Source organism: Diadema setosum, chromosome 4 (genome assembly GCF_964275005.1).
Source record: "Diadema setosum chromosome 4, eeDiaSeto1, whole genome shotgun sequence".
Lineage (NCBI taxonomy): Eukaryota > Metazoa > Echinodermata > Echinoidea > Diadematoida > Diadematidae > Diadema > Diadema setosum.
In genome coordinates this window covers 32,477,041-32,504,431 of record NC_092688.1, presented here as the reverse complement: position 1 = coordinate 32,504,431, position 27,391 = coordinate 32,477,041, and the positions used below count along the sequence as shown (strand labels likewise).

Here is a 27,391-nt window from a genome sequence, read left to right as displayed (position 1 = left end):
GTTGCTGCAATGTTCTTTAATATAGAGAACATGGTATGGTACGGAAAAAAAAAAGCAAAGTTTGCTACAAACTCTAAAACACATCCTGGCAAAGTAACTTTTAAAGGTTTATAATAATAACAATTCTGATCCATCAAGTGTGCCTTTTTCGAAAAATATGAAGGCATGAATACCAGCATACATGAAAAATGATTCTTACGAGCAGAACTTGAATCTTTGTGATAAAACTGTCACAGTACCTACTCTTGGTCCATTACTCACTATGTTCACATACACGAAACCTCATACACTCTACCCGCTCTATATACTTAATGTTAGTCATCTGTGATGGCGCCCTAACTCTAGTAGGCGTATGCGTGAATGACAAAAACCTTCAAGATTTTAAAACGTCGCTCCGTTCTGTACCTAATCTGTGGAATTAATCAGGTTACAATTATCGATAACAAAGTAAAAGGGATAAATCAGGCTAGAATTACTGATAACAGGTATGATGTATTCAGACACAACATTCCTTCACTAAGATGATTTCTAAAGAATGTGATGTCAACGGCTGAAACGTGCTTGTGTAGTTTTTTTTTTTTGATCAATCAAAGCACACTGTAATTGAAAGCCAGTATGCAACACTAGAGGTTAGTTTTGCAAGAGACAGTACTACGAGAATGCAAGTAAACTGCTTTACACATATCTCACAACAGTGAAAAAGGAAACTGAGTCTCTGTTTAAATGGCATCTCAAAACTGTGTGCCCCAAGGCTGACAAAACTAAAGATTGCCAATGTAGATTCCATCACACACACACACATACACACAATTACCATTATCTGTGACCATTTGAATCCATGGCTGTAGATTCAACTAAAGCACGGCACAACCAAGTGGTTTAGAAATGCCACATTCACTCTGATTTCTGTCACACACTCTTGTCTTTTTCACTGAGCGAGGAAGCTGTGCCACATACAACAAGAATGAAGCTCAAAGAATATTGTCCTTCATAAAGCTACATTCCAACACTTAGACAATGCTAATTCTAAGTTCCTTTCAGCAAACAGTCAAATTTGTTGATTCAAGTCATGATCGAGTTCACTCAACTGCAGTAATCTATGAAGAACACAGAAAGCTTCTCTTGGTGGCATCGGATTCGGGTTAAAAAGACACTACAATGATATCACTTTTAGTGTTTTATTTTGTATTTTTATCATCCATATCCTCAAAGGGAATGCAAACCCAAAGAGCAATGTGGATTGAGTGAACGCAGCAACATTAGAACAACACATCAGTGAAAGTTTGAGGAAAATCGGACAATCGATGCAAAGGTTATTAATTTTTGAAGTTTTGGTATTGGAACCGCTGGATGAGGAGACTACTAGAGGTTATGATGTATGAGTGGACAACAATACAAAGAAAATATAAAGGAAATTCAACATAAATCCAATTTTCTAGCATTATGAAAGAGCACTTGACTAACCGCTTTCAGAAAGCAGGGGGAATAATTGCTACCCTTAACATACAGTATGTCAGTACCAAGTTGATGGAATTTGTAATTTTCATGAAAAATGATTTTTTTTGTGTGTGGAATTTTCTTTATATTTTCTTTATATCGTTGTCCATTCATACGTCATAACCTCTAGTAGTCTCCTCATTCAGCGGTTCCAACACCAAAACTTTAAAAATTCATAACTTTTGCATCGATTTTCTTCAAACTTTCACTGATGTGTTCTAATATTGCTGCTTTCACTCAATCCACATGGCTCTTTGGGTTTGCGTTCCCTTTAAGGAGAAATATATAACAAGGATAAGTAGAACACTTGTAGCACTTGTAGAGGGCAGACCTCCACCAAGCAGCTCATTTCTGCCCATTACACACGTTTGGTCGCCAGGCAAAGTTAGCTGGTGATCAAAATACTGACGTGAATGAATTCCTTTTATTTCATGTGACCCATCACTATGAGAACTTGATGATGTTCATTTCCAGAGTTTTAGTATTCTCAAGTTCTCCAGATTCAAAGCTTTCTGACGATATGCACTTACTTAAGTTTTCCCACTTTATTGCCAAATTTCCACCACACAAATGACACATACACCTGCTTCTCAATGAACTTGATATTTGATAGTCTTTATGATAGGTTTTATGTTTTCTTGCAGTCCACCACGCCATAGAAGATTAGGCATTCCGACACTGTATGTCACTTCAAACAAGTGCATTTAAAGAACCAATGACAAGGTTTGTAATTCTAAACCTTCCGGGACTTTTAAACTCAGACAAGAAAGTAAAGATAATATCTGATGTTTAAATACTTTTACTAAAGTCACTCTTCTTGACATTACGGGTTTATGATTTAATCTTGATAACTTGGTGACTTATCACATATACATGACCATACATCACACATTAAAGCCAACAAAAAGCTATCAAGATCAACCTACCAGTTCATGCTCATAATATACACACTTTGATCAACAATGCTGATTTCCTTTTTCTAACATTTTCCAAACTTGGCATACTCCTTTAAAAATTCAAAGCTTCAGTTTGGCAGCCTAAAATGAAGTGAGAGTAGTGTGTTTTTAAAGTGTCTGTAGATCCATGCCTCTTCCATCTGATGTTTTTCTCCATTTTCTGCTCCTGAACTCAATGGTAGTGTACATGAAAATCACACAAGAGTTTTCCAATAGGTCTACAGCTAGCAATTTAGCATTGCTCCCCTTGGATAATCTACAAAAGGCTGCAACTAATGGGTAATCTAAGTTTTAGGATAATTTTCAAATCCTTGCGGTTGCTAAACAGATTCAGACTCCTAAACCTCTTCTGTGTATGATAGATGGTGAGTTAGGATACATTTCATTAGACCCTTTAACTTCAAAGCCCCTTTATAATAAAGTAACATTCCTAAAATTGGGATTTTCTATTACTTATTTCCACAAGTTAGGAATGCCTAATTTGATTACTGGTTATTCAACATCATCATCAAGCTTAGAGTCTCTTCCTTCAACATATGACCTAAATTATTATACAGATAGTGAATGGTCACGAGTGCAATGGTACGAGATTTCGCACGAGGTGAAAGATAGAGGCGCTCTATTCAACGAGGCGAAGCCGAGTTGAATAGTGCGCCTCATCTTTCACCGAGTGCGAAATCTCGTTCCATTGCACGGGTAAAGACCACACACTATTTGTTTTATACAACACCTCGAACGTCAACGAATTTGGTACTCACAGATTCTTGAATTTAGCACAGAAATGGCAACCATTTTCCGTGAAAGACAAATGAGTAGCCTCACAGTCGCAGTCACCGTGTATGTACATGTTAACGTGTACATAGGCGATACGAAGTTGTTTACAAAAAATAGTGACAAAAGTACGCGCTTAAAAGCGCGCGGCACATGTTTGTTTATTGTGACATCAGAGCGTGTGCAATAGAACATTCTGATCGAACCAAAATTGTACGCTGAGACAGCCAGAGCGTGTAATAGAACCTTTCACTAAATGTCACGTGATGGGCATTCGACCAATCAGATAGCTACATTCTAAATAGGTGTTGTATAAATACAAATATTCCATGTGGAATGTTTTTGTATTTTTCATGATGCAAAGTCATCTATATCCATTCTTTCAAATGCATGAAGATAATAGCTGAATAACACAAAACTCACATGGCACCATATGGAATGTTTGGGTTTCTAAATGCAATTAATTTTCAAGGAAACATGGGCATGTCATCTTAGCACATAGTTTGGTCAATTGATTAAGTCTTTATGCACCACTTTCACACACCCAACTCAGTAAATGTCATGCCAAGTTCGCATATTTTGCTCAAATGCACAAACCCGCCCAAACCAATTAATAAATCGCCAAATGCCACCTAACAATGTATGCTCAACTCGTGATCCCATTCCTCTCACATTTTCTTGTGTTGTGTGGTGACTGATTATCAAGCGGTGTTCCCTATTGGATTTCCAAGGAAATTCCAAGTTTCTGTCACTATTTGTGAGCAAAAGTCATGCCTGGACAAATGTAGCTATTTGTCACAACATTTATATCAAAGCAACACTTGGAATTTTCTCTACCACTCTGCTCCTTGCATGTCGAGTATAACAAAAATCTATAAAAAGTTATATGGAGATGAAAAACATTGTTTTCCCAAAGCATCATTGCAGGCTCACAATTAAGGTTGTTTCACAGCATGCTTATGATTCTGTAAAGGAAGGTATTGAAACTGGAAGTCATTGTCATTTGAATAACTTTGAGGGGTGCCACCACAGAAATTCTAATGGACATTAGTCATGCATGGATGAACGGCGGATACCAATGTCACAACAAAGGGGACAAATACAGTCAACAAACTTACGGAAGAAAGATGCTGACACTTCTATGTTTCCCCTAAAAGACTTGATCCTCCCCCTCACATGAATAAGGTCTCCAAGCTCAAAGGGTGTGACCATTTCCTCATCCGCCTCCATCCTTCTTGTCTGCAGGGATGCCACCAACTCACTCGCTGCATCCCCTTGAGGAAGAGAAATGCAGAGAATACTAAGAATAAGGGTATTACCTCTGAAAGTCCGCATTAAGTTCTCGAGATATCAGGTTTTGCTTTACTTGAAGGTCGCAAGTTATGGTCATGGCATAGATGTATGAGATTCTTCATTTTGGTATTGATTTCCATTCACTAAGATGGTGTTTGATACACCTATAGTGCTCAGCCATTTGATAGGATACAAGTGCTCCTTATTTTTCCATCGATAAGATACGGGTCATTCATGCGTGTTGTGAATTAAAATACATTCTATTCCCCAGTGAAATCAATGTCTGTCCAGAAAATATGGCCAAGAAAAACTGCTACTATCTTGATTTCAGTTTTGTTTTAAGCTGTGAAACTTTGACAGTAGGTAAAGAAAAGATTACCCTCCAAAGACAAAGTTCAAATGTTTGAGCTGGTCAACCAAAAACTACATATTTTGGTCCATTAAAGAGAATCCTAATGTGCGACTTTCTGTGGGTTTTGAGCTGGGTGGTCACATCACAATTTCAACTCGAGGTTGAGTCATCTCTGTGCTATACTCTGTGCCAGTTGAGCAAGGACGCCACCAAGGTTGGAATAGAGCATTTCCACAATAGGTCGCACAATGTTACTGCATCAATGCTCTTTGTAATTACTGTACTGATAGCATTGGTTGCACTGGCATTTCCAAATTACATATTTTGGTCCATTGCAAAGAATCCTAATGTGCGACTTATTGATGGTTTTGAGCTGGGTGGTCACATCACAATTTCAACTCGAGGTTGAGTCATCTCTGTGCTATACTTTGTGCCAGTTCAGCAAGGGCGCCACCAGGGTTGGAATAGAGCATTTCCACAATAGGTCGCCAAATGCTCCTGCATCCATGCTCTTTATTATTTCTGTACTGATAGCGTTGATGGCACTGGCATTTCTTTATGATTAATGTATTGCTCATCGTCAAGTGGAATTTGTGTTCTATATGACTAGACCTACCAAAATGAAAGACAACTCTTATTTTCAGCTCCACAGTTTTAACCAGGAGAGATTGTGGTTGTGCGTGTGTCTGTGAGTGCTTTGTTTTCTTAATAGGTAGGAAGTACCATATTTTACAGTGCACCAGCATTGCAATGTTGTATGTTATCGGTATCATATTCTGCCCACTTGTCTAAGGTTTGAAATCATGAGGCTTCAGGGCAGTCATAATTACAATTTTATCAGAACCAGTAGAGTGAATTTTACAAGTTAAGCCCATAGTCACCGTATCATGTCTATAATGAATGAAAAATGGAATAATACCCTCTCCAATTATGTTGCCACCAACACTGAGCAGAAGTTTTCATTTTGAACCATCACATACGTTTTGTTTTCCACTGATCAGGGTCTACATGCGTCAACTCAACAAACATTATCTGAATCATGAAGAATTGGTGGTAATACCATTGGTAACACAACATCTACTTGACGTTAAGCAACACATGAGTCATTAAGAAATGCCAGTGATATCACTGTGGCCACATTGATTACAAATACATGGACGCAGGAGCATTGTGCTACCTGTAGTGGAAATGCTCAAACTTGGTGGCGCCCTTGCTCAACTATCAAAAAGCAGAGCGCAGAGATGCCTCCACCTTAAGTTGAATTTTTGATTACCAGGCTAAAAACCCACAAAAAGTCCCAAATTACGACTTTCTGAAATGGACCAAAATATGTCATTTTGTTTTGTTTTCCACTGATCAGGGTCTACATGCATCAACTCAGGAAATATTACCTGATCCATGAAGAAGTAGCGGTAATTAGTAACACAACTTCTACTTGAATCTAAGCGATACATGAGTCATTATGAAATGCCAGTGCCATTACTGTCACCACAGTGATTACGAAGAGGGATGCAGGAGCATTGTGTGACCTACTGTGGAAATGCTCTAACCTTGGTGGCGCCCTTGCTCAACTGGCAAAAAGTATAGCACCAGGCTCAAAACCCACAAAAAGTCGCAAATTATGATTCTCTGTAATAGACCAAAATATGTTGTTTGGGTTGACAGACTCAGATTTTTAAAGTTTGCCTACTGAACAAAACTGAAATCAACATATCAGCAGTTTTTCTGGACCATATATGTTTTTGGAAAGACACGGCGTTGAATGAGAAATAGAATATTTTAATTGTACCTCTGCACAGCATGCACGAGTGAAACTTATCTCTAAATCCTCTTTTCTCCCTTTCTATGAAACTGCACCTCCTAACCCTTTTCTATTTAAAGGACAAGTTCACCTTCATTAACATAAGGATTGAGAGAATGTAGCAAAATTAGTAGAACATATCATTGAAAGTTTGAGGAAAAGCGGACAATCTGTTCAAAAGTTATGAATTTTTGACATTTTTGAGCAGTCACCGCTGGATGAGAAGACTACTGCAGGGTATGATGTCACATGCGTACAAAAATATAAGGAAAATATAAAGAGAATTTCACAAAATTTCATCTTTTGAAAAAAGTACACATTCCCTTGACTCGTTACTGACATATGTTATGGGTAATATTATTCCCATTGCCTTTAGAAAGAGGCAAGTCAGTTGCTCTTTTCTTATGCGAAAAAAGTAAAAATATGTTGAATTTTCTTTATATTTTCTTTATACTGTTGTACTCATATGACATCACGAGCCTTAGTAGTCAGCCTTAGTAGTCTCCTCATCCAGCAGTTCCAACACAAAAGTTTTAAAAATTCATAACTTTTGCATCGATAGTCTAATTTTCCTCAAACTTTCACTGATGTGTTCTACTTATATTGCTGCATTCTCTCAATCCTTATGTTAATGAACGTGAACTTGTCCTTTAAGTCACTCTTTGAATGGCTTAGGTCAGTCCAATTTGAACAAGTTATATCATTTTTATAAAGACTAGCACTTCCTCTTTTAACTCCTTGAGGAGAGAGTGATTTTGCTGCAACACACATTTCCCATAGACACTCGCCCAAGTATACTCTCAGGACTCGTCCTCAACAGGTTCTCAAGTAGAAAAGTGGAAATTAGTTTGGCATACTTTTTGTGGGTTTTGAGCTGGGCAGTCACATTTGATTTCTCAAACATTTAAGGGTGTGCTTGCAAATCTGTGTGAGCAAAGAAAACTGCAAAAGGCTCTCTGATACATGATGCTATAATGGGTATCATAATGAGTAGAATGCACAATTGAAAAGAGAGAAATAGACACCTGGTGTTACCGGGTGTGGCATCTCCCTGGTGACTGCATCTCTCTTTGGCTTCCAGCAGGTTGTCTGTATCACTCCAGTTCCATCATCAACTGCAGACAATTAGTAGTAGACAGCGCTCATTCTATTTTGGTCAAGCAACTAGTATGAACAAATTGGCTTTCAAATGCTAGAAAAAAAAGAATGACAATCTATTTGCCTCAGGATCTATCAATATTTCATAGAAAATAGTATAACACTCTGGGCACCACAGGGTTGGTAAAGAATACAATGTTGGAGGCAAATTTGATAGCAATGTCACTCTTTGTTTAAGGACGATGACGAGGAAAGAACTTCATGGAACCTTTGAATTCATGAACTAGAAAAGCACTCGGAGAGCACACAGACCTCCGGAGAGCACAGACCTCAGCCAAGCCAGAGCCAGCAACTCAAATTTCCCAAAATGGTAGCCTTTTGTTTATTGCATGACGCCTTAATTGCCTGAGCAAACACAGCTTGAACCCAAAGTTTGTTGACCTTATAAGCCAAAACATGACAAATCCTTCAAAAATCCATAAATATTCCTGGATCCCTACCAGATTGAATGAGGTGTTCCTTGTGTCAATATCAACCTTTTTATGCAAGTTTCATTTTAATCCATACACAAAAGTTTTGAGTTATTTTGCCAACAGACGATCAGCGTCGTTTATCACTTAACCTCCTTCCTTGGCGGAGATAACAATCTGGGTGTGCTTTGATCTTAACCTTTGGAAAGTGATTACAATCCACTATTGCGTTCCTGAACACTATGAGATTTTCTCTGAATTTGTATCTATAGCACACATACAAAATATGTTATGCATCCTCTGAAGACACAGTGATGACAGCAGCATTTATAATGTTAATCATCTTTCTGTGACTGAATCCATGCCCTATTAATATCCTAAAATCCCCATAGATATTCCATATATAATGATGCAGCAGTTTCCTGATTGAGGACAAGTTTTCTAAGGGGAGCTGTTACAATGAGAGAAGACCTGAAGATCACTTTGTACAAATCTGGTATCAGCATAACACCTCACACATACAAAAAAATGTTCATCATATACTATACCTAGAAAGTGATGTAGAAGGGCATCTTGTGAATCTCCTCCATCTATGACCCTAAAGAAATGAATCAACATTGGTACACCAACTGCTCTCTTCCTCACCAGGCTGCGCAAATTACTGAATACCCCATCAAGAAATGGCCATGTTGGCACATGAACTTTTCTCTTTCTTATCCTGCACAAATTACTGAATAGCACCCTCAAGAAATGACACAACATTGGCACATGAACTGTTCTCCTTCTAACCCTGCACAAATTCCTGAATACCCCTATCAATATCATTTTTTTCTTAATTAGGAATATAAGCATCACAACACTAACTCAATCTGCAACAGGCTGACATATATTACAATCTAGTGAAGGATAAGACATTAGAAATTTTAAAATGGCACAACTGACTATATGAGTTTAATCTGCAAATGTTGAGAAAGTGGTCTGAACTGCAGAACACTGCTTTGAATCTCTTTATGTGTAACAAACAGCTCAGTTTTCCAGTAGAATTCTCTAACAGGTTTGAGGCAAATGCAATTATTGCCATTCTGCATTATAATCCGTTTGAGTATATGAAATCAACAGAACCTCAGAGGTCATTTCACCCACTCAGGAAAATTCTATAGTGCATGACCACAATAAATCAAAATGAGCTTTCAATAAAAATTTGATAATTAGAAACTTACAACTATTTTTTTCTTATCTGCAAATAAGGTAATGGTAGCTGTGAACAGGAGCAGCTAATAGTTACTGAAACACAGTTTTAATTTCACAGATAAATTTCAGTGGTAATGATTATATGTGACCCTTATGAAGTAGTCTATTCCCATCAAGAGAAGGTTGTTTAAAACTAATCTAAGTGAATCCCTACGACAGATAAGTGAAAAATGGAAGTGACATCAGGCAAGCATTAAAACAACTTGTGCAGAGTCAGGAAAGAGAGTCATCCCGCATGGCTTCCAAATCATAACTACATTAAGGTGCTATATCAGATCTGCCAAGAAATAACTGGATAATGAGAATTCCAGTCAATTTCTAGGACACTTCTCTGGCTTTCAACATAAGTCTTTGAGAGATGGGTTGAGTGTGAAATAACTGGCAAATATTTCTGTTGTGGCTCTCCAAAACCTACTTGTTCTCTTTGCGCTATGCTAGAGAAAGTGACAAAGGAACCAACCTTGAATTTGAACCCAGCCATCACTCACAGATTAGCAAGAGCACCATTCTATCAACTGAGCTGAAGTTAGTTCATGAGAAGTGATCATGACTTTTGAACAAAGACCAAATCACTCCACATCTAGGCTTTTCCTTTGGTCCACATCAACATGTGTCACCAACCAATTGTTTTGAAATGATACAACTTTCCCATACTTGTGTAGGACCCTGTTTTTAAACTTGAAAGCAGATAAATCAAAGTTGTAGCCAACTGGACTTTCTGCTTTAAAATTCAGAAATTATGAAACTTGGTACTGCAGAACTGCACAAAATGCTTACAACCGGATCCAGCAGCCTTCTTAGATAAAGTCAATTACCCACTGTTTTGTGCTGGCACCTAGTTGGAGCCAACTGGAACCAACAGATCATTTCCAATCAAGATCAACTAACAGCACATCACCAACAGCAAACCACTGAATTTGTCAACAACTATTTCCAACTTAAACCAATTTTCTACCTGCTGTCTTTATACACAATCTGCTGTTGACATCTGTACTAGACAAAGCTTGCTTTTCAGGAGAAAGCGACAGTACTAGTTACAGACTGTTCTAAAGTGGAACCAATTACCAAAATGGTTCCAAGGAAATCTGGAAAAAGCATTGCTTTTCAGTAACAGATCACCTTGTGTTCATCTGGGAATAGGTCTTCAAGGTAATCGTAAGACTCATTGATTCTCCTCAACTTACCAGCATAATGGAAGAACTTCTCTCTCTCTGCCACACTCACGACAAGACCCATGATGTCCACGCGGTAGATAGGATGATTCTTGTATGCATAGGCATCTAAAAGACACAAACTTTGGTAACTAAGTACAATTGATGTTTATGGCACTGACAACATCATTTATCAAATGCATCATTTAACATGATACTGTTCATCTTTTTTTTTGTATTCTAGCCACAAAAATCAGAAATTCCCATTATATAGCAAAGAAAGAAAAAAATTCTTTACAACATCACCTCACAAACATTTAACCTTAAGCCAGAAAGATTGCTGAAAACTTGACCAACAACAAAGACAGGCAGACCTAATTCCCAGCATGAGCCACCATGGGAGTTTATAATTATTTAAATCAACTTTATGAGCTACATTGTAAATGTTCCATTTGTCTCATATAGTATCTATTTCAAGTGCCTAGGTTCCCAAAGAAGTAATCATACGATGGATCTTCTGTTACTGAGAGCGATCATTAACACATTAGCACGATGTCTGCACCCTGTCAGAGGAAGCCAGTCAACATCTGATCCAACAACTTAATTCCACTGACTCACATGGACAGAGTATGCCACATACTAAATTCCTCTGGGCCCCATTTTATCAAAAGATATAATCAATCATAAATTTCCTTTAACACACAGGCTGCCATAGACTTATGATAGAAATCAACTGTATAATCAATTATAACTCTTCATAAAACAGGGCCCTAGAGGTACAGCATTCTGCATGCAAAGGATTTATGCTGATTCTCAAGAAATATCTCAAACTACCAGCAGTTATGTTCATCAAGTATATGAACTGGAATCTACAATCTATGTCATGAAAGATAATTTCAAGGAAACAGTAGCAAATAATGCCTCCGGCACCACTTCGTGGTGGAGGCATAAAAAGAGAGAACTCTTTGGAGGAATCATTATCTTGACAGATAAATATCAAAAAATCATTGCAATGTCCTCTGTCTCAAAACACTGTCCCTCTGGACTCTACAATTCATCCAACTTTGATCTTTTAACACCTTGAAGATCTATGGGATATCTAATTGAAATATGTGTTAAATGTTAATTCTGCTTACTTCTTCTTCTTCTGGTAGTCCTGTCCTTCAAGTTTGAAGATAACTACCGGCATGGCATGATCATGATACAATGTGGACCAATATTTTTGCCTCACTGTTACTGCGTGCTATGCACAAACAACACAAGATTAATCTATATTTAGTTTGTTTTTCCCCTTGATGAGAGAGAGCCAATAGGCATGCTTTTGCAGTATGGAATGCAAGAGTGTGGAAATTCCAAAGGACGTGGAAATGTGAATCTTGTCTAAGGACTGCACAGACCAGCTGGAAAAGTTTTCTCTGTTTTATTCAATTTTTACAATGGCCAATCTTCTCTGGTCTTCATCTTGACTGTTCTACCTGAACATGTATGTACGATCCTCTGGATCACAAGAACAGGAGTAAGTCACCAGATAGGAATATTTAGGTAAAGTAAGATTCTGAAAGAGGAGAATCTTAAATTTTTTTTATCAATACAACTCAAAAAATTGCATTTTTGTCACGCACTGAGATATATTACAGATTATCCAACCTGCTGCTTCTTAAGCCCCTTTTACACTTTCACGGATTACTACACGGATGACCACGGATCGTCATCCGTGGTGATCCGGCATGCAAAATATCGATTTTCCTCTCAATGCCGGTGTGAATACGATGCCAACTGGATGTCTACACGGACAAGTACTGATGCTACAAGGACAAGTACGGTGCCTACACGGACAGACAAGAAACGAACGCGGACCACAGCGGAAACGATACGGAGCTAACACGGCCATATCAAGGAAGAGCACGGATGCAACTTGGTCCCTTCGCGGTCTTTACACGGATATCTCAAAAATGTTGACAGATAACATTTACTTTTGCTTTTGATACTTTATCATTCTCAGGCAACATGCCTCCAGCGCTAATAACAAGCACATCAGAAAATCTACAGCAGCCATGCCTCGGCTTGTCGACGTCAATCAAATCTCTTTGTTGCAAACTCTCATTTTGCGGGAACATCATCACATAAACAAAGCAAAGCAAAGCAAAACAAAACAAAACAAAACAAATCAAAATGCACACACATACACAAAAAAAGATCAAGGAAATGTGTGGGTCACTGAAGGTTTTCGTGCGACCATTATAAGAACAGAGTATGAGGGGTTGCTGGCTGTACTGATGAGGGAAGATGTGAGCAAATTTAATGGACTTCATGAGCTTGTATTTACAAAATACACGAATTTTTCATCCCGGATGGAGCCGATGCTAGTACGGACGTCCCGATGTCTTCACGGATTGTCCCGGAATGAGTACGGAGGCAACACGGAATAGCCGGTGCCTGCAAGGAAGGAATACGGAAGCAACACGGAGTAGACGGTGCCAACAAGGAAGAGTTCGTATTGATTTTCGTCCGTGATGTCCGGGATGAAAAATTAAGCAAGCTTAATTTTTTCCGCGGACATACCGGATGATCAAGGATAATGCCGGATGACTTCATGGAGTCAACACGGTCATGCCGGAAACAGTACGGATAATCCCGGATCGACGATCCGTGGTCATCCGTGATGCGATCCGTGAAAGTGTAAAAGGGGCTTTAGCGGAGTGGTTCTGAAATAAGAAAATCATTAAAGTGTGACAAATCACCTGTAATTGTAAATGCAATGAAATGGGGGTTGAAAACTCCATAGTGACCAATGTGAAGGGATTATCAGATTAATCTAAAAGTTGGCGAAATCATTGGCGATGAATGTATTCTTTCATGATCATGTTGAGGTATCAAAGCTAGCGATGATAGTTGTAAGGTTTTCTATACAGTTTCCATGCACACTGTCATGTAGCCTAAAGTGCCTCTGGGTGGACATGCCTGAAATCAACTTGAGGCAGAAATAATTTGCATGGTCTACAAAAACAAAAATACCACTTAAAACCAGTTTAAGACTTGAATCTTTGATTCTATCATAAAGGTTTATTCCTTCACAACATATCAAAACAATAACAATAACAACAACCCAACAAACTTGTTGACCCAACACAAAAATTTTCAGGGCTAGTGGAAGTAAACTGTATGACTTTTCTGAGGATTTTTCTGAATTTCTTGCTAAATTGACAGAAACAAGACTTGACAACATAAGATGTTGTTGTTGTTTTAAAGAAGAATGAGAAAGGGAGAAAAATTGAGGCCCATAAGATGGACAGCAAAGTTTCACGCTTAGACTGGAACAGTTGAGTATAAACTACATGGAAGGTAAGTGATGCACATCTGTAGGTGGAAGAGCACAAGCCCAAACCTCAAGTTTTCTTGGCCAATCTGACAAATTCATTACCTGTCTGCTCCTCTCCTTTTCTTAATGAACTCAATTATACCCAAACACCGAAGCCCACTTTGTAGAGCAGGTTTGCGACTGTGAGTTACGATGCACACTTGTATGTTGTGGCTACTTTGTGAGTGTTCAGTAAAGGAAACAATAATGATGATGAACAGCATTTATCTAGTGCCACTTATCTGTAGAACATTCACAGGCAACCGGTTCCCACAGTATGTCACATATTCACAAAGTTACTAAATATTCACAAAAATGAGTCATCCTTGCGACTTAATCAGTGGGGAGGTGACTGCAGTTATTGCAATAATAATGATAGCAAAACCATCTAGATGAAGTTTATTTGAAGTTCCACTTTAAAATAGCAGCTGTCAAAGTTACATTTATTTTCCCCAATGAACTGAATGCTGCTAAGAAGCTAACAGGAATCATATTATTTGGACAAAATAATGATTTACATGTACTCCTTTAAAGTATGCTACTACAAATTACCATTAAGATTTACATACACCTGCTACAACCATACAGTTGTTCAACTGCATGTTGAGGAAAAACATTACTTTTTATTTGTGATCATCGTTTCCACAAAGTGTTCACCAAATAGCATATGGGCCTATGACCTATCATCATCATACCTTGATGAAGTCATGGACATAAATGTCATGAAAATGGCAAAGTAAGGTGATAAGGCAAGAGAATAGGAAATTTGACATTTGTTCCAAGAAGTTTGACACTTTACCAAAGACCAGTCGGAATTTCAAAGTCTAGAGTATTTTGAAATTGGAAGCTTTCATTTTTCATGAAGTATATTACTACATGGTATACATGTATATTGAATCAAACCAGTGAGTTTAAATGTCTAATCATATTTCAAACACTTGATAGGAGCTTATAACTTTGACACAGATCTTGCTAAAAACTGTAAATTATGGTAGCAGCCCTTTAATTACTATACATTGGTTTGTCGTAGATTTAGAAATAACTTTTAAAAATTACATATCATTGGATCACTGGACCAAGATGTGAAAATCAGTGTTCTGCAGCTCTATCAGGATTTTGTAGTGACAGACTGCACATAGTACTCCTTCAACTGGTGTTGCTGAATATATTCTACAGAGCACTGGAAAAATTGGCCTAAAACTGCTTGAGGACACATTGGACTGTGGATTCTTTGAAGGAGCTTTGGAACACAAGTCCCAGGTACTACAGCAAGAAATGAATTCTGACATTTATCAGGGCACTTGCTGGTCTGACCCTTGATTGACCCCACTGAAGCCTGGTAAAGGCCAACTCCCACAGAGCTTGAGGTCACAGCAGAACAATCTTTTGTAGTACAAACAAAGTCAACCTGCCTGCCTACCTACTGGTGCAGCTCTATATTTTATTTATTGTACTCCATACCATAATTCCACTGAAAGGAAGCAGAAGCAAATATATACCATACATCTCTTTTTTAAAGTGAGGTATCTCACAATTATTGACATTCAATTTTGAAACCATGTACATTTGTATTTACCCAATCAACAACCACTCCTTTGCGGGAGCCACAAGTTTGCATCCTGTGCAAATTAAATGGAGATGCCACAATCTCCTACACAGGGCTGCACACTAACCCATTTTTTCCCTACTGGTCCAACCTGTCTGTCTGACCAGAAGGCACCCAGTTTTTCCATGTTTTACTGGTTAATTCCTGAAAAAGTTACTGGTCCAACAGTGATTTTTACTGGTCAGGGACCGTCGGACCAGTGCCAGTGTGCAGCCTTGTCCTAGGTAACAGGTCAAACACTTGTTTCATAACCTTTACCCAGATGGCCCAAAATAAGATTAAATACTGCCAATCTATTGAACCATTGCCATTCTAGCACAAAAGTATCAAACCTTTAGCAGACAGGCATTCATTGTGGCATTAAAAATCTATGTAAACTGCTTTACAGACTCTTGCTACCATATCCATTTGAGGTACACACACACACACACACACACACACACACACATACACAAAATTGCATTAGAGAGATAAACTTACTCATCCTTTACGTCAGCAGTTCAGTTTCATTGCAGATATATGAAACACAAACAGTAGGTCCTATAAGATGAAATATATATGGCCAAGCTCTCGCCACAGGACAACAAGCTTGCTGCAAACATAACTGTGGAAGCATGTAACCAGAGTAGAAATATCTGTACACTCTGGCAAGCATCTTCTATTGAAAACATATAAAAACATGCAAAGCATCAAAAACAATGAAACATGAATGAATAACCTCGAAAATAATAGCCATGATACAACCTTGCAACTCTTCTTTGCAAATGGGAGCTATCAGAGCTAGATGATTCAGAAAGAAATTCCTACAAATCTTACACCCACAAAAAGTGTGAAGGATTAGTGTCTGCAGATTTCATTTGAGCCACTAACCCCGTCTTCAGATAATAATTAAATGCTCTTTTCCATGAACAAAGTGGAAATTGTTTACTTTGTCAATTGCATCCTACAACTCATTTCTTTGAAATCTTCTCATAAATATTGTGCACCTCCAATTCTGAATTTCGCCAAGAAAAAGAACAACCTCACAAAACTCATGATATAGATGTTACAAGAAGGACTGACTTTGATAGCAAGCAGGCTATCTTGACTAAAAATCAATTCCAAAGTTACTTGGCAGCCCATACAAGTAACTGACGTAAGCATACAGAAGAGGTCCCTGAATGTTTTGGTGACTTTGCTCTGCTACAGCATGTATTCTAAATTCTGATCACTCAAGACAACACATGCAGTCAGGCATCACTTGAAGAGAGAGACTCTGGCAAAATAAGGGGATATCTACCACATGACCTCTGGCAAAGTTTTGCTGTCCCTCGAATGCAGTCAAACTTGCATCCGAACGGCGCCATTATCGCCCAGTTCAATGCTGTCCTTTTCAGTGATATTCTTTTGCATATTACAGTGAGATCTGGAAACGATCATAATAATTCTGAGTGAAGTTAATCTCCCAAAAAATTGACTGTATGATTATGACATTGCCTATGGAGTGAAACAAATCATACTGCCACATGTTTTCTTTGCCACTATCCAACTCTGTCTGCTCATCAAGTTCAGCGTCCATGCATACATCAACGTCTGTGTTTACATTTAGTAATAAGCAGGATTATTTGTTTGTCTGTCATTTGTATTGTGGTATTTTGCAAAAGCATCACAGCTGTAACTGCTCAGTTGTCACCCTTATGATAGAAAATAATCACCAAGAAATGTTTATTGTGAGTCATATTTGCATTAACATGATCAAAAAATAAATGAGACGAAATGAAGCCAAATAATAATGGTAAAATTAAATTTTATCATTTACAGACAGCATTGAATAAGAACAAGCACCTCGTCCATGAAGAAAACATTCTTCAATATTGACATTATCTGTTGAATTAGTATGTAAAAATGACATGTGGTGTAAAAGGAAAATGAAACATTGAAATTTAGTCGTGCATATTGAGTCTGTAAGCAGATTGGAATGTGGACAAGGAAACAGCAATAAAATGGAGAAGGGGAAAACCGTGTCAACTTCCCCATCAATCCAGTTCTGAGAAATCTGTAGTAATCAATATCACGAATGCAGAGAAATCTGTATTATGGCTTCTTTATTCAGTTTGCAGACAAGCTTTCTTAAAGACATTGTACAACTTACACAATGTACGGTAATGGACAAAAGCTTTTCATACTTTGCTCTGAGAATTCAGTTTACCTGGTACCTTTTGGGCCTCTTTGTAGATTTTGACAATACGCATATCTTAGTGATATTTTTGTTGTAAGGGAGCATGGCTTATCTTTATTTTTCTAAGTATAATTTCATGCATGTTCACACTTACTGTGGCATTCTTTCATCAGTTTACAAAATATGAAATGGCTATCTAAATGCAAAGTACATTGTACTTGAAAACAAAATGCTAGTTCTACATCACTGCAAACATAAGAATTAAAAGGTGGGTGATAACATACTCAAACCCTCAGGTAAAATCAAAATGTCACATCATAAATAATCACTGACAGTTTTAATCAAAAAGAAAAGAAGTAAAAACCAAGTCAGTTGTAACAAGTGATATCATTTTTTTTTCTTAGATGTTACAGGGCTGAGGGTGGCAGCATTCTTTTTCAGGCCCTTCTAGTGTGCAGTGCCTTTTGCTGAATGTGGTGTTGGTATTTACAATGTGTACTCAATGCTCATGAAATAATAGTTTAAACCACTACTACATTTATCATTTACAGGAGTATGAAGGCATGAAATGCTTGAGATGATTTCATGAATATTTGTAAAAGAATGATATGGTGACAAACTTTACTGTTATGTGTTCTACTAATATGGCGGTACACCCTCAATTCAAATTTATTTGGGTTTCATTTTCCTGTAAGTGTGGTTTGTTGCTCTTATGTAATTGCTTTTTTTTCCCTAAGTACTACTAGATAATCAGTACACTCATTCATTACTAACTTTTGCTACCTCATTTCCTTTGATAAATGACTGAAGTGGCTAAGAAATTATTCTGATCTGTTGAAGCAAATAGAAACATTATGTATCTTAGAAGTTATAAATGTTATATCAGATATCACCAATGTATATATGTGACACTGCACCTCAAAACAAACAAAAAGTCGCCAGACATAAATCTTTAGTTAAGACCATATTCTGAAAGAGCAGATTTTAAGCTTTAAAATGATGTATAACTCAAATCAAATGGACTCTCCTAACCTATCTAAATATTGGAAAGAAAGCACAAACTCGGGAAAAGTGTGAACTGAGAAAAGAGGCTCTGAAGTGCAGTGTCTATTCAAGCGCTTAATCTTTACCAAACTGTGCTGGCTGTGCGATGAATGGGACAAAAACAGGAAGTAAACCACCAGAGTAACAACAATGAAGGGATTATCAGATTAAACTGAAATTAAGCATGCCTCATTAACACATTCTCTCCATAATCAATGCCAACTTTCAAAGCAGTAGCACTATCCTTTCAAAAGTTATTAGAGTTGAAAGTGAAGAGTGTGGACAAGGTTTTTCAGAAATGAAAAAGGGATTCTAAAGACACACATAATCACACTATTCTACCAAAAATGTTTGAGATAAACTGCTAAAAAACACACTTTCCTGCCCATTTTATGATACCAAATTTTAGCATAATGTAAAAGAAGACCCGCTCTTTCAGATAATATGAAAAAGTCAAGTTCGGCTAGGTTGACCCATTTCACTTATTTTCAGTCCTCACGCAAAACCAGTGTGTGCGACTTTATGTTCGTTTTGAGGTGCAGAGTCACATATGTAATGTGAAAACAAGTACTTCAACTAGATTATATGACAACTTTATACATAAAGGTTTTCAGTTCAGAACATTCAGTGATTCTGCATGAATAGATTATTACACTTCCTTTGCTTCAGAGGCACTACATAATATCATACAATTTACAAATTTTATCTCCACCTTTTTCATGTTGATCACAGAGAATGTGGTTGTCAAATATCAAACAAAAAATTCTGAAGGATTTCAAGATAAAAAAACATATACATTTCAACATCACAATTGGTCTCCATAACTCGTGATAAATGAACAGACCCTATGGAAAATTTTCATTCATAAATACTAATGCTTTATGTAAAACAAACAAGAACACTGGTATTAAAGGACAAGTTCACCTTCATTAACATAAGGATTGAGAGAATGTAGCAATATTTGTAGAACACATCATTGAAAGTTTGAGGAAAATCGGACAATCCGCTCAAAAGTTTTGAAATTTTTGAAGTTTTGTGCAGTCACCGCTGGATGAGAAGACTACTGCAGTGTATGATGTCACATGCGTACAACAATATAGGGAAAGTGTAAAGAGAATTTCACAAAATTTCATCTTTTGAAAAAAGTACACATTCCCTTGACTCGTTACATGACATACATGTATGTTATGGGTAATATTATTCCCATCGCCTTTAGAAAGAGGCAAGTCAAGTGCTCTTTTATTATGCGAAAAAAGTGAAAATATGTTGAATTTTCTTTACATTTTCTTTATACTGTTGTACTCATATGACATCACGAGTCTTAGTAGTCTCCTCATCCGGCGGTTCCAACACAAAAATTTTAAAAATTCATAACTTTTGCATCGATTGTCCGATTTTCCTCAAACTTTCACTGATGTGTTCTACTAATATTGCTGCATTCTCTCAATCCTTATGTTTATGAAGGTGAACTTGTCCTTTAATTTACAGCACGTAAGAAGTTGAAATCTCTCGTTTCACCTTTTTTCCTATCCAAATGTTGTAAGCCTGAAACAGTTTGAATTACACAAAATTCCAAATCTTTCTGAGCACTTCCTATCTGAACTTGTCCAACATGAATGTCTGATGTAAAGTTATCAAGAAAGAAAGAAATTCTAGTACTGCCAAAATGTCTGACCTAAAGTTATCAAGAAAGAAAACAATTCCATTACTGCTGAATGATGATAATACACCAGACCAACTGTCCCAGAGCAGTAAAGATCACTGCTGGGCCAGTAACTTTTCAGGAATTGCCAAATTTACTGGTGTGACATGACCAGTAAAATAATAATAATAATAATAATGATAATAATAATAATAATAATAATAATAATAATAATAATAATAATAATAATAATAATAATAATAATAATAATAATAATAATAATAACAATAGTAATAACATTGCTGGGGCCTGCTGAAAAAACTAAGAACAGGACCAGTAAATTTTAGGTAAGGTTCAGTAAAAAAAGGGGGAAACCTGGGTATTTAGTGGTGTAACAGAACAGGCCGGACCAGTTAAAAAAAGAAAGAAAGAACAAAAAAAAAAAAAGGTTAGTGTGCAGCCCTTGATAACATCAAAATAAATCCAAAAATATTCTCACAAAGTTCTCCTTACGCCTACACAAAAGATTAATCTTAGTAGATAAACACTTCATGATCTTAAACCTCTGACGAGTAACAACTTTGACATGATTATATTCTTCATGTATGAAGATATGTAATTTCAGTGCTTTTGTCCTCAAATTTTCAAACACTTAGTCTGAATTTATGCATTTCCCCCCTGATCTTTTGCATGCTCCACTGCATTGAAAATTTCAAGGCTGGTTTTCAAAAGCAGTGTCTTATCTGGTGGCCAGCTTTGTCTCCCCCCCCCCTTTTTTTTTCCTTGTAAGATCTTGGAAAAGAATTTTTCATTGTACAATGCATACCATCACTGGAAAGCTCAGGTTCTGAAAAATTTCACAGGAAAGCAAAATATACCAATAAAAGTAACAGAAAATATACTACGTATCATGGTCGTAGTTTCATAATACTGAAGAGATTTCTCAGTGAATATTTTGGGTTCAAATATCAAAAAAATCGGAGTATACTGTGGTAATGACTTCATCATGTCATACTGCAAGTATGTACATAGTAGAGAGAAATGAAACAATTTTGTGCTTTAAATCCAGCAGTTTCCAATCATGTTAGGTGAAATCCTTTTTTTTTTTACCTGAAGTGGACATGAAAAACATGACATGAAAAATATCATTAATTGTGAGAATGGGCACATACTAAAAATTTGCAAGACTACACTGTATCAAATTTTCAATTGTTGTCCAATGGCAAGTGCTGATCCAAAACATTCTCATAAATATAAAAATTTTGGGATGCATGTTTATTGTTTATCACAATATATCATATCATTTAACATTCATGATCCTTGGTGTCCACCTCTTAAAGGACAAGTTCACCTTCATTAACATAAGGATTGAGAGAATGTAGCAATATTAGTAGAACACACCATTGAAAGTTTGAGGAAAATCGGACAATCCATTCAAAAGTTATGAATTTTTGAAGTTTTTGTGCAGTCACCGCTGGATGAGAAGACTACTGCAGTGTATGATGTCACATGCGTACAACAATATAAGGAAAATATAAAGAGAATTTCACAAAATTTCATCTTTTGAGAAAGTATACATTCCCTTGACTCGTTACCGACATATGTTATGGGTTCCGGTAATATTATTCCCATTGCCTTTAGAAAGAGGCAAGCCAAGTGCTCTTTTATTATGCGAAAAAAGTGAAAATATGTTGAATTTTCTTTACATTTTCTTCATACTGTTGTACTCATATGACATCACGAGCCTTAGTAGTCTCCTCATTCAGCGGTTACAACACAAAAGTTTTAAAAATTCCTAACTTATGCATCGATTGTCCAATTTTCCTAAAACTTTCAGTGATGTGTTCTACTAATGTTGCTGCATTCTCTTAATCCTTATGTTTATGAAGGTGAACTTGTTCTTTAATGAATGTTACATTTAGTATACTTCTACATGATGGACATAATTCATACATTTGTTGTTGTAGTTTTAAAGTTTGTATCTTGAGAGGACTCCACAATACAAATTAAATTCAGAAGAAGGTTGAAAAGCAAGAAGTACAGGGCACATTTGAAATTCTAAAATTTCTTTGGTGTCTACCACTCAAATATGAAATTTGTTCTCCCTTCACAGCAAATACACATTAAATCTATAATAAGTATTTTTTTTTTGTATTACATGGCATTATTCAAAAGACATTCTTTTTTTAGCACTAATATCACACTTTCACAGCTCAGTACTGCAAAATTACCCACATCATACACATTACTTTTATTATACATGTCAAAAAAATTAAAGAATCATTAGCAAAACAAAAAATGTGGCCCTGGATAGTCCTTACTTCCTGAGGCAGTGAGTTGTTGTGATACTGTCTATTTCACTGAATCTTACAGGACAAAACAAATGATTGAAAGAGTGTTAGAGATACAAAAAATATCTGCAGTTTTGGCAGTTTATAATTAACTTTAAGCACAATGATAATAATTATGATAACTGGTAATAATGACAATGATCTTCCTGGACAAAATGTATGATTAATAGAGTGTTACACATACAGGAAATGTCTGCACTTTTCGTATTTTATAATAATCATAATGACGATGATATCAACCATGATAAATGGTAATAATGATAATAGAAAAATGACAATAACAGTGTAAAAGTACATATATTTGTAATGTGTCATATCCCTCAAATGTGTGCTGTGAATCTCCTGCTGCATGGGAGGAATCAGTCTAATTTTAGTCCAAACAGAAATGTTTCTAGACATTACATGTTGCGGTGTAATCACATCACAACTCTTGTTGTTTGGCTTTATATGAACCGAAAATCAAATGAAGTATTTTCGACATTCAGTGTTATCCTACCACTCAACCATGTAAATCTTCAGCTCTTGGGGGTTTTTTTTTATTTTTTTATTTGCTTCATATGAAAAGCTTAAAACAAACTAGGACGTCTACAGAATGTGCAATGCAATTTCTCTTCTTGGGCCCATTATAAATCTACGAGGAGACAATTACAAGGGAATACAAAAGAGGCATTTAAGATTCATAGGGAAATCTTAATTCATTAAATACTCGGTACAGCCATGAAAGACTGTCATCAAATAATAAAAGAAATTATCATTTCAAATCACCTAGAGCAGCAGAAAGGATTACAATTTTGATTACATAATTTCTTCAATTCTCTTGAAGAAATCAACATTAATGCTTACATGCCACAAGAAAAAGAGTTTATGGGTGTTCTTCTTCAATTGGACAGACTCTGCTGCGAGTTATTTTAACTTTTCATTTAAATATTTAATATGCTGTAAAGTTTGGGTAAAAGGGTGCTGCAGGAAAATTCCAAGTTTACCAATATTTGCACTGTAAATCATTATTCTGACACACCTTTATGCAAAATAAGTGTTTGTGTCGCACAAATTCCCATAAATAATAATTTTTACATCATTAGGCCAATGCAACCTCCATAATAATCTATCGAGACCACATGATTGACCTTTTTCTCCCCAACGTTCAACTTTGTTCCACTCTAATTTTGTCCATTAAACATTCAAATACTCGTGGTCACAGCTTCTTGAAAGCACGATATTTCAGTGAAAGATATAGCCCATAATTCCAGTCCAGGCTTTCATAGCTTTCAACGAGGTGATGGCACCGATATACATTAGCAGCCCGTCCAGTAACGATCCCACCACTGTAACAAGCAACGTAGCCACACACGCACGCACACAATGTTGACATTTTGTTGGGCCCCGGGAAAAGACTATGCCTTGACATTTCGGCACACATTTCTTCATATTTCCGTCGGGAAAGACTATGATTGAAAAAGACAAGTTATTATCAATTACCTATACATATTCCTCCTATATCACAGATGAGTATGATCTTGTTAATTTCTATGGTAGAGGGTGCATTCCCCACTTTGGGCCAATCATGTCTCGTCCTCACGTTTTGGACGAAGGGGAAACACCATTTATATGATTCGTCCTTACCAGCTGGGCCCGTGGCATAGGCGTTCATGTGCAGAATATCGTCGATATACAACCGGGCATACGATTTGTACACGGGGTCCATACTCCAAAGTTCGCGCGGAATAAACTTGTACTCATCTTCATGCGACATTCTCCCCGTCAACCCGTTGCATACGTGAAGAATTTTCAGTCAAAAGTCATCTGGACTCCCAGAAAGAGAAGTTATATACTCCGCATGCATACAGACTTTGCTAGAATACCTGCAGCACACATGCAAGGTATGAATAACAACCCATTTGTCCACCTGGACGATTGTTACGTCATACACCTCAAAAAAGAGCCACTCAAGCGATAGCTAGCACCCCTGGTAGACCCAAGTACTGGTATTCACTGCTTTCGACGTCCCCAGATATGTGCCTATCCAGGGTGTTAGTCTTTAGTTCATACACGGTCTTGAACCTTTCTTCAACTGTGCCCTTATACCAATCGAAAGTTTGAAACATTCATCCAGTAACTGGATGCCCTCGAATCATACTGAAGAAGGGAGATAACACTCAATACCTATGCAACAATATAATTTCACGAATATGTATATCTTAAAGTACCTAACAAAGCCTAGAATTCAGGCTAACTGTAATGGCTGGATAAACAGCACGCTGAGCATGCGCACTTCTGCCCCAGGTCCGGCCTGTTAATATGCATTTCTTGGGTCAATTGGACTATAACCATCAGTGTCGTACTTTGCGTGTTCCCAATAAATGTTCAGGAATGAGCTTAGTGATTTACAAATACCCAGTTTCATGCTATACGATGTCATTTCTATGCCGACTGTATTAAATCGGCTCTCCCTGCAACAAATATGAACAGTTGTATTCAGAAAGCGTGATGTCCAACAAAGCAAAACTTCTATTGCGATCTTTCGCTTGAAATAATTGATAATCTTTTTTTCCTCCCTGCCACAAGAAAAGAAAATTATGATCATTATAATAAAAAAGAAACCGAGCATACTAACACGCACACGCAATAAAAGCGCGAGAAATGTACTTCCTTATTGCTTACGGACCATCTAAAGCCTTTGTTTCCTCAGTGGGAGCAGCAAAAAGCAGCAACACTTGCAAAAAACGTTGACGACGACAGCTAGTATGGATTGCTTTACATTTTATGATATTATGGCTATTCGATGAAGGAACGAGTCTCCCGACTCGACTGTAGTAAGCGGAGAAAATCTTTAATCAATTTGACTAAATGGCACAGAATGGGTTAAGAAAGTCTATTACACTGCTGTTGCGTGCGTGTTTCACGCAATACGCCGATCATGGAATCTGCCTTCACGGCTTTAACCGATGAACTTGATGGAAGTGACGTGCGTACCGTCCGTGCTGTCATACTGAACATTGCGTGCATTATTCACTTGTCAAGAGGCCTTCGGTATTGAAGACGGGCACGCGTAGGAGAATGGTCCTTACTGATCTCTTGTTTGATTGACTGACTGATTGCATGATTGGCTTGACTTGATTCATAAGCCCATGATAGGAATTCTGTTTCTTCTGCCAAACAACACGATATCAACATACCAATCATAGCTTCAATATTATCTTAGAACCTTCATCCATTTTTATACTGTCCGAATATCCTTGACCTCTAGCAAACATTCTTCAATCCCAGGCCGTCCATTGGTCATTTTTGGAACTAGAAAAATTAATCCTTTGCCACTAACCATTCATAATACCTCTAGCCACGCACTGTCCTCAGCCCCATGGCGGCGGGGGGGGGGGGGAACAATCGCCCACCAGAACTTTTCAACCCCCCATATTTCTTTTGACTCAGATATAAGTTTCAAATAATTTGATCAGCAAATGGGAAAATCACGCAATAATTAAAGAGTCTAAGTTTCCTTGTTACTAGTGTGTTTGTGAGAATATACGTGACATTATCGTGAACTCTATCTCTATCACTACTCCATTCACTGCCGTTTATTTCGTTATAGCCGGTGGCGTTATACACCACCATATACGTATAGTGCACAGAGCAGAAACACTCGCGGAACAAGAGGCCAAATATGCCACCACTTAACCTTTCAGATTTTCCCTGAATATTATTATTTTTTGTCAAATATTCCAACCAAAGAGTGCACCAGGTCGTTGAATGTTAATTTCTATAATGTAAAAGTTCCCTTGGGTGAGACGTTGGAGGGGGGGGGGGGAGTAGCCCCCCCCCTTCCGCACCCCCTCCCCCCCCCCCAAAAAAAAAAAAAAATCCTGCGTATAGCCATGTTCATCCCCCACTATATCCTCGAAAGTCACCCTCACGTGCATTTCCATTAGGCTTCAAGGCGTTTGTCTACTCCAACCTAAAGTCTTCGAAGAAGGAATATATATTTTTTTTTTCTCATAAGTCATTCAAGACTGTGTAGGATATACTGTTCTTCGGATGTATGTGCGCCCCGAGGAACTGTTTATATACGCAAATTTGCAGCTATAAAATTGCCAGAAATTTTGTGTTGAGTGTGTAGAAACACTCCTTGGTGTGACTTCAGCCATAGTGACGTCTAATCCTACGTTGACACTCACGGTGATGTGTTTGTAAAAAAAAAATTCAATTCTTATTCTTTATAACCCTTCCCCCCCCCCCCTTGTATCAGTTACGATTTTCTTCTTTGAACATCTGTACTGCCTTCTGCTCTTCTCACTATTTCTATGACGTTGTGTGTCATTTTCTTTTTAAATCTGGTGAGGGCGCTGTTGGCTGAAACGCTGCAGTTTGTAGCTGTAGTCCCACAGCTGTTCACCTGTGGTTCTCCAGATTCTTGTTTGCTGTACCGCGGATTCACCGGATTACCTCAAAACAGAGAGTTCAGCTAACCCAATCAGAACTGACGATCCTGGTCCTGGATAGATTGTCCTGGGGCCCGTTGCATAAAAGTTACAACTATGGTAACTTTGCCATCCAATGGTAACTTCCATGGAATTCTTGATTTTGATTGGCTGTTG

General features: G+C 37.4%; 1 protein-coding gene across 2 annotated transcripts in view; it reads right to left on the bottom strand.

Annotated features, from left to right (window-relative positions):
* The window catches only part of LOC140228022 (CST complex subunit STN1-like), a 48,335-nt gene extending 23,618 nt beyond the window's left edge, over positions 1-24,717 (bottom strand). Inside the window, exons 1-4 of one of the 2 annotated variants that reach the window (XM_072308418.1) lie at positions 24,423-24,717; positions 10,674-10,769; positions 7,696-7,785; positions 4,343-4,498 (exon numbers count right to left, since the gene is read on the bottom strand). In XM_072308418.1, coding sequence (XP_072164519.1) covers positions 4,343-4,498; positions 7,696-7,785; positions 10,674-10,769; positions 24,423-24,552 — 472 coding nt within the window. In that variant the 5' untranslated portion in view covers positions 24,553-24,717. Of the gene's footprint in view, positions 1-4,342; positions 4,499-7,695; positions 7,786-10,673; positions 10,770-16,084; positions 16,157-24,422 lie in introns of those variants that run through there. The other variant, XM_072308419.1, reaches the window with a different exon arrangement.
* Between the last annotated feature and the right edge of the window lie 2,674 nt (positions 24,718-27,391).